This window comes from Ceraceosorus guamensis (genome assembly GCF_003144195.1).
Source record: "Ceraceosorus guamensis strain MCA 4658 unplaced genomic scaffold IE81scaffold_3, whole genome shotgun sequence".
Taxonomy (NCBI): domain Eukaryota; kingdom Fungi; phylum Basidiomycota; class Exobasidiomycetes; order Ceraceosorales; family Ceraceosoraceae; genus Ceraceosorus; species Ceraceosorus guamensis.
This window is the reverse complement of record NW_020289998.1, coordinates 542,487-554,667: the sequence shown is the minus strand read 5'-3', so window position 1 is coordinate 554,667 and position 12,181 is coordinate 542,487. Positions and strand designations below refer to the sequence as shown.

The following is a 12,181-nucleotide window of genomic DNA, read 5'->3' as shown; positions in this document are numbered from 1 at the left end:
GCGTGCTGCATCATGGACCTCCCAAGATCTGTTTGCTGATGGACATTTGTCCACAGTCCACGCACATGCCCACTGCAAAGCTTTAAATCGTGCCAATCGTGAATCAAGTTCCCAAGTGTTGCAAGTGTTGGGGGAAGGGGAGGCGAGATTGATGCGGGATCTCTGAGCGAATCAGTGCGCCATCTGATGAGTCTCTTCAATAGCCAATCACGGCGCCTCGCGGCAATCCGAATGTTCATGATGCGAAGACGTGGCATGGCGTAAGGCGATGCACACGGACATCCCACTGGGCACCCTGCCAGTCAAAGTAGATACTGTAGTATCTGGGCCACTCTCCTCAAAACGTTCCGACAAGGACCCTTTGGGCGCAGGGCCACTCAGACGATGGTGAAATGCGCTATCTTGTGCGAGAGGGGGCAGAGCTGCTTCTCCGAGGTATATAAACTCGAGTCCCAGCTGTGCCATCTCGACCGAGTCATCATCACGCAACCACTTGCTGCCTTTCGCTGATCAGCACCAAAAGACTCATCCCCTCCTTCGACGATTCTCGTTGCCCACCATGACTCCTCCCACTGCATCCTTCGCTGCTCCCATCGCTGAGCCTGCCGTCGGCAACGCTCCTGCTGACATTGCCGCTCTCAAGGCTCGTGCCGCCGAGACTCAGGCTTCTCAGCAATTCAGCGTCCCTCGCGAGAGCCATCCCATCAAGGAGGGCCGCGAGCCCGTCGAGGACTATGAGGTGAGTTGCGGCATGTGCGCCTCGCGTAAAGGGCAAGGATCTCACAGTGCGCCTACTCTTCTTTCACGCAGGGCAACTACCGCTTCGCCGATATCAAGGAGAGCTACACCAGCCGTGCCATGACTTCCAGGTGAGAAGGCGAGACGCTCGCTATGACTAGCCTGGTCTTGCGAAGGTGTGTTGCTCAACGCGGTGTCTGCACGAATTTGCCTATTTTCACGTATCAGGTACATGGAGAGCATGATGCGCTCTGCCGTGTCCGATGTCGTCATCATTGGCGCTGGATCTGCTGGTCTCACCTGCGCTTACCACCTCGGCAAGTCTCGTCCCGACTTGCGCATCACCGTCCTCGAAGCCGCTGTTGCTCCCGGAGGCGGCGCTTGGCTTGGCGGCCAGGTGAGTCGACACGCGTCCTCGTTGACATGGGGAGCAAATGGAGCATGAAAGCTGATGTACTCCTCTTTGACTCGCTCTTCTTCTAGCTCATGACTCCTATGGTCATCCGCAAGCCCGCTGATGGCCTCCTCCGCGAGATTGGTGTTCCCTACGAGGACGAGGGTGCATACGTTGTCGTCCGACACGCTGCGCAATTCACCTCCACCATCCTGTCCAAAGCCTTGGCGTTGCCCAACGTGACCCTCTTCAACGCCACCTGCGTCGAGGACCTCATCATCAAACGTGACCAGAGCGGTACGCAACGTGTCAACGGTGTCGTCACCAACTGGACCCTCGTCACCCTTGCTCATGGTCTGCAGAGCTGCATGGACCCTCAGAGCATCACCGCACCCGTAATCGTCTCTTGCGCTGGCCACGATGGTCCTTTCGGAGCCTTTAGCGTCAAGCGTCTCGAGAGCGCCGGTCTCATCAAGCTCGGCGACATGCGCCCTCTCGACATGAACCAGTCGGAGAACGTCATTGTCAACCAGACCCGTGAGATCTTTGCTGGTCTCATCACCGGTGGCATGGAGCTCAGCGAGGCTGATGGTCACCCTGTGAGTCCAACATGATTTGGTCAGCCTCTCGACATTGTGGTTCAGCTAATTTTGCTCACGAATTTGCGTGTGACCTCTTGTTCGTCAACAGCGTTGCGGTGCCAGCTTCGGTGGTATGCTTGGTTCCGGTATCAAGGCTGCCAAGGAGGCAGCCAAACTCTTCGACTCTCTCGAGGTCGAGGACGGTGAGGTCATCGGTCTTAAGGCTTAAAGAGCATTGCATAACTCTCCTCATGTAGCACTATACAAGCAAGATGCGAATACACAATGACGTCAAGATGGTGGTGATCCTCTGCCGTTCCCCTTTTCTGCTTGGAATCAGACGTAGGTTGGGTGTTTGCCTCGTTTGGACCAACGCGGTTCTCAGACCGCTCCTGTTAAGGCTTTCAATTCGCAAAACTTTCCGCGCGTCGCTTCGAATGATGCTCCTGTGTATCGATTAGACTTGGGATGGCTGATGGACAGCAGAGTGACTGCTGGAAGCCGTGACGTGACCACGCACCCATAAGTGACGGGTGCGGGCGTTGCTGCTCGACGAGCGTGGGCAGGATTCGGATTCAAGTCGTGATTTGCATACCATCCCGTGCAAGTGATAAGCAACATCAGCCTCCTCTGGGGAGCGCGCGTCGTTTGTGGGCCAGAAAAGTCAGGAAAGGCATGATGCGAGTGCGAAGTCCTTGAACGAGGAGGTGATGATCATCCATGCATGCTCACATCTTCCATGTCGGAGCTTCTATCCGCGCATCGTCTCTGCTGATGCTAGGCGAGCGGTGAATGAAGAATAAGCGTCGCGCGGGACACGGCACACTCACGCTGTGGCTGCTGTGGAGGAGCACCGAAAGGGCGAAGCTCTCTCTCATCAGCTAGATCAGCCGGCCTCTCTCTCTCGTGCGGACACGGCGCGGCGAGATGGTTTCGCGCTAGAGCAGACACGCTTATAATTACGAATGGAATTCGCGTGCCGCATCAACACGCAAGAGGGAAGTATCGAGTCAAGGTGCAATTTGCTCACATATGTCACTTGTACTGTGCCGTGCAAATACGGTCGGTCACAAGTAGTTGAGCCACAGTGTGAGTCATCGTGTTAGCGCTTCAGTCCAGATCCGGCCGCAAGGGGCTGAGTGAGCGGCAGGGAAGGCCGGCAGGCAGGCAGGCAGGCAGCATGCTCTCGACCCCGATCGTCACAATCGCCAGAGACCATGCAGCGCGACTTTGACTGCAAGTGACGATTGTGTTTAGACGCGAGCCACACCGTCTCGTGCACCCACTTGTACTCGTGACTTGTCTGCATGGCGTTCAAAGCGTCCGTCCGTCCATGCATCATGCTGGGATGGATGCACGCACCCATCACTCGGGAGCAAGATTCGCAGAGACGAGACCATGCATCGACATGTTCAGCTCTGATACTGCCGCGGCACCATAGACTGATGCGCTATACCCGCTGTCAGCTATACATATACCTCTATATATATGCTGTGTGTGTGTGTGTGTGTGTGTATCACAGCTATAGCTGCTGGAGCGCACTTTGCCCGCGCTTGCCGGCGCTCACGACTCACAACTGCTGATGATCGCGCTTAGATTGACCCCACTCCGACAGCAGAAGAAATTGCGGGGCTTGACTGCATATAATGTACGGTATACTTGCGCGCGCGCACGGGCCTGGTGGCCAAGTCTGCATGGGTGTTGGATGCGAATTAAGCTGGGCTGATGCCTCTCTATATAAGACACATGTAGCTGCGTACGCTTACTTGCTGCTGTGGATCAAGTGTGCCGGGCTGCATGCTGCATGCATGCATCGCCCTGCGTCCGAGTGGCTGATGTGGTGCCGCACACGCGCACACACGCACGCAGCGGCAGCAGCAGCAGCAGCAGCAAGGTGCGGTACGTGTACTTTTTGTGGCCCTGATGGCTGTGCGCTCGTGCTTATGAAGCGCTTTCCCTCTGATCCCTCCCTCTCATTTCTAGCACAAGGGCGGCTGACCGCCTCGGCACGAGCGTGGCCGGGTCAGCTGAGCAGCGATCGAGCTATAGCATCCAAGGTGGCATGCTCAGCCGCGGTGCTCTGCCGGTAAGCGCGACGATGCGACGGTAAGATGATTCACATTATACTACTGACCGTGCCATGGCTGTATGTTGCGGGGCAGGTACGTGCAGACCCTCAGTTCTGGAGAGTAATCGATCTGACTGCGCATCCATGTTAGTCTCATATCTAAAGACACACGCGATGTGCCGAGAGTCCGAGCGCGACTCCTACTGTATACGCAAAAGTGAGGGTCTTATCTGTGACGGATGCTGCATGGTCACGCGAGAGGGATGAGCTGTAAGTTAGCAATTGAGATCTCTCGCTATCCAGATCCGGGCCTTTGCACATCAGAGTCAACCTGAACCGGCCACCCTGACCGCCATCACCACCACCACCACCATTACTGCCGCCACGCTTCTGATTCGGCTTGATCCTGGCAAAACAACGTGGCTCCCTCCGTCACCCCTCGCCAGCAGCTCAAAAGTCAGGAGCTAGACTCAGCCAGTGCATCCCTGCAAGCGCTGGCGGATCCCTCACACAGGTCTCCGATAAATGCCTCATCGTCTCGTTGCAGATAGTCAAGGACTCGTGCACGAGTTCCAAATTCTCACAAACAGGCGGTCCAAATCGAGCTGGCAACCTGCTCAATCATCGAGCGAACTAACCGATCAACACTGATTGCGAGATTCTGTTCATCCACGATCTCTGAGCGCCTGCCCAACTCTGCGCTTCAACATGGCCACTCCTCAGCCCATTCCCGCACCTTCTGCGATGCATCCCAATGCCGCGCGCGAATTCCAAGCTCCGGATGCCTCACCCCAAGGACACAGGACATCCTTCAGCTACGGCGGAGGCTCTGGCAGTCTTCCTCATCGTGTCAGCCCTCCACTGTTGTCTCCCATCTTAGGAAGGAGCAACTTTGGTCTAGCTCCTGCCGGATCCGCTCAAGCTCGTCGGCCGGGTCCTATGCCCATCACTTCTGCTGCTTCTCCCACCGTCCCCGCTTACAGCTGGGCTGGCACTAGTCAAGGTTCCAGCACCTCTTCCGAATCGGACATCGCTCCTTCGACACCCAAAGAGCCTTTCTCAGCCCCAATCTCAACTGAAGGTAATGGGCTGGCTACTTCGCCGATCTCTGGTGCCCCACTCGGGCGGGTACCATCCTTCCCGATGGGCAGCGGCTTGCCTTCGGAAGGTGTCGGTCGCGGATGGGCTTCTCAACGCATTGCTGCTCATAGCCCAGAGAGGGAGCACAAAGCTATGGGCATTCTGCGTCGCTTCTCCATCGGTCAGTCTGGCAAATCCGCGTCGCTGTCGACTACGACACCAATCTCTCCGCCGCTGGCTGCCGAACCAAACAGTACTCCTATGAGCGGACACTCGCGCAGTCTGAGCGTGGCTAGCAGTGCGAGCACCGGTGGGAGTCCCGGCGCTCCTATCACCGGCGCAACGGCATCGAGTCCTCCTATCACCGAGCGCAGACTCAGTCGTGGAAGGAGAGCTAGCGGGACGCTCGATGCCAACGGCAACATGGTTGCTGGAGCGGCGATCAAGCGAAGGCCAAGCCCAATGGGCGAACGACTCCTAATGGGTCACTTCAACGCCCACTGAACAAGAGAGGACCCCTACTCAACGGCCACACCGATGCCGCTCATCTCCTTCTGGCTTCACCTGGATTCGCAGGGACAACCTACGCTGGGAAATCGCACGCCGTGCCACCGGTAGCTGCCGACCGTCGACATCAGAGGTCCTACACATGCAAGATCTTGGCAAACGCATGAGCCACTTCGACTGGGTACGCATCCGTCCCACGCGCCGTCCGCCGCCGCAAGCGTCACACTCTACCTTACTAGCCCTGTCGCACTTACCCGACTTGACTCGTCGACCTAGTTTCCATCGTCCCATCCTGTACCACTACTATTAACCGATTCTCTCATCCTTCCCACTTGTACTCGATGTAAAGAGCAAACGAGAAAAAAGGATCCTCGAGACACGCGAACCCGAATGATCTCGTCACCACATTCTCACATTTACGCCCTCGCTCGCATTTTCAAGTCTCTCTATACGCCTTCGGATAAGATGTCTCATCACTCACGAAATTTTATCGCAAAGACCTGTCTAGATTGCGGCTAAAGCTGCTCCATTTTGTAGATGACCCTTCAAAATGTGATTGCACGGACAGTAGCTTATAAGGTACAGATGGGACGTGCCAATCGATCATATGGCGTGTAGTACAGAGAGGTTCAGCAAAGTTTGGTGCGCAAGCAAACCAACACACAAGGCGATTTGAGCGCTGGCGAAGCGTGTCAGGTGCGGAGGGTGCGTGCGTCCTTCTACGAGGGTCGCTGATATTGTCGTTGCGCATTGGCATCGTACGTGTTTGCTCGTTGAGAGGGCACCATCGTCGAGGGCGCACCGAGTCGAAACGTGTTGAACAATGCCGGTGGCATCTCGTTGTACAGCGATGGTGACACATCCTCCGAGAGGAGGTCCATCGGGAAAACTTCTCCATCGCCACCAGGCGCGCCTGCCGACAACAATTCCTCCAGCTGCATAGCTTCAATCGCGGAGAGACCAAGATCGTTGACATCCCCGACGATTCCATTTTGCCCAAAATTGACAGCGTCATTCGACGAAGCAACCCCGTGGTGTGGGTGGTGACCGGTATACTGCGCGTACGCACCATCATGAGTGGCGGTCAGGGGCGGAACCGGATTCCAGTCTTGCGCCGGTTGATAGTGAGCACTAGCATGGCTCGCGTTGTGTGCCTCCATCCCGAAATTGTTCGGCTGCTCTGTAGCCCAAGCCGAAATCAACGCCTGCAAGTCGATATCTGCAGCGTCGGCAATGGTACCCGAGAATCCAAAGCCGAGACCCAAAGGGCTCAGGCTTCCCGTCGTACCATTATCACCGAAAGCGCTTGCTTCGGCACCTTGGCCCGACAATGCAGCATTAACATCGATGGCGCCGTCCTGATCAGCAGACTGGCCCGCCGCATCGGCTGCGCTACCCGGCGCGATGGATGGTCTTCGTGAAGCTCCAGGTGTCCGCGTTCCCGCTCGAGCGCGTCTCACCCGCGCCTTGCGTCTCGCCCAGGTGAGCACCATCTCAAGGTCACGCACAGGTGCAGGCTGAGCGTCTTCATCCCGCGCGTCAGGATCGATAGTGTCCGTGATACCGCCCGCAGACTCTTGTTCCATCGCGCGAGCAGGCCAAGCAGCACCCCCCCAATAGATTGCAAGTCTGTCGAGCACCATTTGGCAGCTCTTGAGATGAGCTTCTGCGTACTGCCGGCTAGAAAGCAGAGGACCCCATGCTGCCTCGCTCTCGGCAGCACGCTCCCCATGCCGACTTTCTGGCCGAGAGTTGGTCCCTTGCCCATGCGCACAGCCCAAACGCCGTAAAGCCTCTCTAACGTCCTCGCGCTCCGATAGGAAGGCTCTGCCGCACGGCAGAATCAGCTGATCGAGATATGGGTTCGTGTCGAGGTAGGGATTGAAGCTCAGCTCCGACTCGCCAACGCTTCTGCCTTGGTCGTCGGCGAAACGCAACATGCTAGTGATCGTCTCAGCAGCATGTCGGGCGATTGCGCTGAGCTTCGTTGGTGGTGCCTGAGAGATGCCTTCAAAGCGGCGCATCAAGCTCGGGCGATTGAGCAAGCTCATGGTGGACTGCAGCAGGACATGCAAGTACACGAAAGCAGAACCTTGGCCAGCTTGTGCTGCTCGCCGGAAAGTCTGCACAGAGAAGCGAAGATCAGCGGGCATGGAGTCGTGATACTCGACAAGGTCGATCCACATCGCAGAGAGGCGCTGTCCTAATTCGTGCGCACTGCTTTCGTCCTTTGTGCGGGTGGGAGGTCTGTTGAGAAGGTCTCCGATGCGCCCACGCCGCATCAGCGTCCGCACAATGTGCCCTGCAACGTAAAAGTCAGACGAGGGATCATCGTAAAGCTTAGGCATCTCGCAGTCAAAGGTGTCCTCGCGAATCTGTCGACGAGCAGGCGAAATGATCATCAGCCCGGATACATGGGTCATCGTGGTGAATCGAGTCTTCCACTTCGACTCACTGTAACCGGCCGACCAGTGCCGAAGCACGTGATGCGGTCCAAACAGACTACACTCCAGAAGAGCCATCGAGCTCGGTCGCGCTGTCGCTCTGTCGACATCGAGGCGATCGTCGCCTCATACTGAAGGCCGAGGTCAGTCGCCATGCGCAGTGCCATGCCCACATACATCCACAGGCCAGCATCAGCTCCTGCACCAAATTCGGCGTCTACATAAGCAAGTGATGGTCTTGTCAGCACCAAAGCACATTCCAAGGAAGGCGAGGGATGCAACTCACAGCTCAGAATGACGAGCGTCTCCACCACGTCAATCGATGGCCACGAAAGCATGGGAATGAGCAGTGTCTTCGCCATCTCCGCAAAAGCATCACCCCTCGACTTCGGCGCTCCTCGATTGACAAGCTCTTGGCGGGTGGAGAAGCGAGCAGCCACGGCGCAAATGGCATTTGCCAAAATAGCCGGCAACTCTCCTGAGAGGGCCTGTGACGTGAGTTCCGCGTCATTGAGCCAGGGAAAGCAGTTGCATTTGAAGTGCTTGATGAACAGAGGTATCAACTCTCCGTGCAAAAGATCACCGCGAGGATAGCGGGGACGATCAGCTTCAAACAGTAGCCTAGCCGAGGCGGAAACTGTTGATTCAGGCGCGATGTGATTCGGCAATTGACGAGATTCTTCCCGCGTATGCGTCCCGTTCTGCCACCGCGCGGCATCTATAGGCGGTGACATGGCCGGCGAGCCGGCAAACGCCTTGTCCGAGCTCGCATCCCGAGCGTCCGGATTGGCGGGGGCTGCCTCTCGTGCCGACGTCACTTCGTCGGCAGACGAGAGCCGAGGCAGCCCAACAAGCTTGTTGGCAGGCGTTGGCGCAGCGCTCTCACCTGGCGCATCGATATCCGACTCGTGATACACACCGACTTTGATCCGACGCATGCCCGGGGTGTTTGCAGTCGCACCAAACCATCTGAAGAATGGTAGGGCGATGCGTCTGCTGAAAATGGGCGGCTTGGCTTCCGAAGGAGAGACTTCGCTCGACTCGCCTTCTTCCGCAGCGCGATTCCTGCCGGCATTCTGTTCTGATCCGGCGCCTGAAGTAAGGGCACAGGGCAGCGGGCTTCTCGATACGTCAAGCGTTCTTGCCCGATTCCTCGTCTTTGCATCCGTCACCAGGCTAGGCAGTTGCACGTGCTTGCCAGACGAATGAATGGTTTCAAAAGCATTGCGAGGCGACTGTCCAGCTTGCCTGTGCGTGACTGCATTGTGTACGCTCAACGACGCTATTGCCGAGTTGCTTGGCGAGTGCGAGTGCCTGACGAAAGGAGGTGTCCCGTGGCTGTAGGCGCCTCCAGGTGTTGCTCCAGGTCCGAAAGTGTTGATCGCCCATGACATGGGCGATGGGGCATTTGGGTTGGCCGAAATTGCGGGCGAACGGGCGCTGGAGAAGGCTGTCCAGCGATTGCCCGGGCTCGAAGCATTCAGGCCATGCATAGTGTCACTTCCTCGATCAAAGGACCAGCTCCTGTGATGGACGCCAGCAGGGTCCACTTCGCGCTCCGCAAGGGAGCCGCGACGCTGCGCTTCGAAGCCATGGCCCAAAGGTGGGCCAACAAGCTTTGGATTGGAGCTGCTGCCCTCGACACCAGAAAAGGCAGAGCGGAAGGAAGGTAGGTGGTGGTGCAGTCCTTCGCCGAGATGCAAAGGTCCTGACTGGCTGTTCTGCCCGCCGGTCTGGGACGTAGAGCGTGAATGAGATGTTCGCTCGTTGCCGTAAATCTGGAGGCCCACGTGATCCGTGTATGCAGAGTGTCCCGGTCCTGCGGAGCTCGCCGGCCTATGTGACTGGCTTCTGTGATGCGATGTCAAAGAAGGGTGAGCCGCAGCATTTGATGCCAGCACCGAGGGCGCCTGGAGGGAACCAGATGATCCATGTCCATACCACTCGGGATGGGTCCCAGTGGGGTATGCTTCGGTCGGTAGCCTGTTGGCGCGCTGCATGTAGTGACCGCTTTGAAGGCTTGATTCGGGCACGCCTGGAATGGCGCTAGCTCCAACTGCGTCATTACCAAGCGTCGATACTGTCCTAGTATGTCGCTGCGGAGCTGTGGAAGGAGCTGCAAGATTGGTAGGGTTCGCCCAGCTCCGGAAATTAGCCTTGGACTTCGGCTTAGCGCTCGACTTGTCATCTGAGCCTGACTCTGGCGAGCCGCTGAGCCCATCGGCCTCTGTCGCCTCGGTCTTTGCCCTACTGAAGCTTGAAACGGATGGATCTTCAAGGGGAGCTCTGACTGAGTCGTTATTGGAAGTAGAGGATTTGGGTCGCGAGACCCGCGCCTTCTTGGAGCCTATGACCCTAGCATTCTCGCCAGGCGGGCCATAAGCCGCAAACCTCTCGCGGCGTAGCGTTGGGTCGAGATCATCTATCCTGAAGAGACAAGGCTTGCCCGATGCTGCACACTGTTCGCACACGGGCTCGTCGGGCTTGAGATTGCACTTGACCTTCTTCGCTCGGCTATGTAGGGTGAAAAGAGAACACGAGGTCGCGATCAGCGGGAGACCCAGTAGATATCATTGCGAGACCTTAGCCAGCACGACACCACCTGACTCCAGCGGCAGCTCCACTCACCAAGCCTGACACGCTTTGATCGGTCGTGTGCGCTTGAGGATCCGCGGTTCATCGTCTGCATCCATACTATCAGATCGTACCGCTGGCGCCTGCTGTAGAACTGGTAAGGCCCCCCCCTGTGACTGGATAGCGGACATCTCTACCGAAGCCGGGAAAGAAATATGAATTGAAGGTGCTGCTCCGACCGCGATGGGCATCACGACCCAGGCTTGTGGAGCTCCGATGAGATGCGCCGAAGCAGAGGAGCAGCACGTTGCTCGAGAAGCGGCTTGTGACAGCTGGCAGCCGCGGCCTCGACACTCGGAGTAGATATCGAGAATTAGAGAGATGATGGCCGTGGGTCAGAACTTCTAAGGATTTTCGCGAGAGGAGAGGAGGGGCAGATGATTGAGAGATTCGGCGCGCGCGTGCTGAGAAGACTCGGTCGACGCCTGACTGAGCGTGCACTTTACCCCAAAAGACACGTTCGAGGCTTTGGATCTGTTTGGTCGCCGTCGATGCGCTAGCCAGGCGCAGGTACGGGTTGCGATGAGATTCTTCCTGCGCAAGCCTGACGCGACGGTGCGGTTCTGAGCTCCTACACTGGACCAGCGCAGTAGTAGTACATGTAGGTATCTGTGGGTTGTGTGCAGCTTGTCGCAAAGTTGAGCAGCAGCTGCAGGGCCGCCACGTCCGAGCTGAAGGCGAATGAGAAGTGGCAAGAGGGGGGTGGAATGCGCTTCACAACGGCGGTGGGGAAGGACGCGGAGGGATGAGATGTGCTGCTGATGATGATGATTGCAGCTGCTGATGCAAGTCCGGAGGGGGATGCAGTCTGCAGCTGCAGTCTGTCAACACAGCGGGGTGCAATAGGCGGGCCAAAAGCTAAATTGGAGGGTGGATGTATGCAGTGGAATTACCACACCGCGGTGCAGTGACCTGCCGGTACCGTACGCATATCTCCATGCATCAGGCGGTTGTATCGCGTAGGTATGCCGTCACGGCGGCGGCTTTGTTGCTCGTCTTGCCTCACGCGCTTGATCTCGCTTACACTCGCCGCTGCTGCTGCTGGTCTTGGACGCTTTGACGCAGATGGGGAAATACCGAAACAGGTGCGGGTCGCGCAGCTTAGGTACCGTGCCGTACATGGGACCTCTTCAACTCCGGCACCTAAGATCTACTTCCACATAGCTCGGTCCGCTCAATAATTGACTTGACAAGATGAGGCTCCTGCTCAGTACCACGCAAGCGGTGACTAGCCGGTCTCACAACTAAAGGAGTCTTGGGTCTCCTCGAGTCAAAGTGCTGCTGGCGCACTCACGGTTGTCCGCCCACGGTCCACCAGCGTGGATTTGACTTTCCCAATGCGCACTTCATCAATTGCGCGGCACCACGAGCGCTCAATCAAAGAAGTTTGAAGGGTGATGTGAGATGACTCTCCTTGTCAGCGCCCAGCCATGAGAATCAAAAATGAGCTCACGTCATTTGTGAGTGAAATGACACTCAAGATTCAAATTGTGACTGTGACTTGACCTTTCAATCGTGAATCACAATTTGAATGACCGAGGGCAAGTTGCAATTAAGGGACGTGAGCCGTGATATGCTGCGCGAATTCATCGACGATGTATCGTATATTCGCACTGTTTCGCGATCCAATCTTCAACCCCGCCTGCCACGGTCCCGCTCGATCGAAGCAAATGTTGTCCAGCTTGGCTGGCCGCATATATAGTCACCAGTGTGCGTGCGTACCGAACCTTTGTGA

The 12,181-nt window shown here is 57.0% G+C and overlaps 3 protein-coding genes across 3 annotated transcripts; 2 read left to right on the top strand and 1 right to left on the bottom strand.

Moving 5' to 3' along the window:
* Positions 1–88: 88 nt before the first annotated feature.
* On the top strand, positions 89–2,018 carry IE81DRAFT_319792 (putative thiamine biosynthetic enzyme). The gene is made up of 5 exons (XM_025512832.1): positions 89–739; positions 811–869; positions 967–1,135; positions 1,222–1,731; positions 1,823–2,018. Exons 1-5 carry the CDS (start codon positions 560–562, stop codon positions 1,940–1,942), a joined length of 1,038 nt encoding a protein of 345 aa, XP_025373106.1. The 5' UTR covers positions 89–559; the 3' UTR covers positions 1,943–2,018.
* Positions 2,019–4,261: 2,243 nt separating this feature from the next.
* IE81DRAFT_131371 (hypothetical protein) lies at positions 4,262–5,374 on the top strand. The gene has a single exon (XM_025510274.1). The coding sequence runs from the start codon at positions 4,490–4,492 to the stop codon at positions 5,363–5,365; it is 876 nt and encodes a 291-aa protein (XP_025373105.1). The 5' UTR covers positions 4,262–4,489; the 3' UTR covers positions 5,366–5,374.
* Positions 5,375–6,087: 713 nt separating this feature from the next.
* On the bottom strand, positions 6,088–10,505 carry IE81DRAFT_344419 (hypothetical protein; the record flags this gene model as incomplete). Its single annotated transcript, XM_025515804.1, has 4 exons — positions 6,088–7,743; positions 7,824–8,029; positions 8,099–10,326; positions 10,441–10,505. 4 exons carry the CDS (start codon positions 10,503–10,505, stop codon positions 6,088–6,090), a joined length of 4,155 nt encoding a protein of 1,384 aa, XP_025373104.1.
* Between the last annotated feature and the right edge of the window lie 1,676 nt (positions 10,506–12,181).

Coding starts and splice junctions, on each gene's coding strand:
- IE81DRAFT_319792 (XM_025512832.1), top strand. CDS start 560: ATGACTCCTCCCACTGCATCCTTCGCTGCTCCCATCGCTGAGCCTGCC. Junction 870..966: donor AGCCGTGCCATGACTTCCAG/GTGAGAAGGCGA, acceptor TTCACGTATCAG/GTACATGGAGAGCATGATGC. Junction 1,136..1,221: donor GCGCTTGGCTTGGCGGCCAG/GTGAGTCGACAC, acceptor CTCTTCTTCTAG/CTCATGACTCCTATGGTCAT.
- IE81DRAFT_131371 (XM_025510274.1), top strand. CDS start 4,490: ATGGCCACTCCTCAGCCCATTCCCGCACCTTCTGCGATGCATCCCAAT.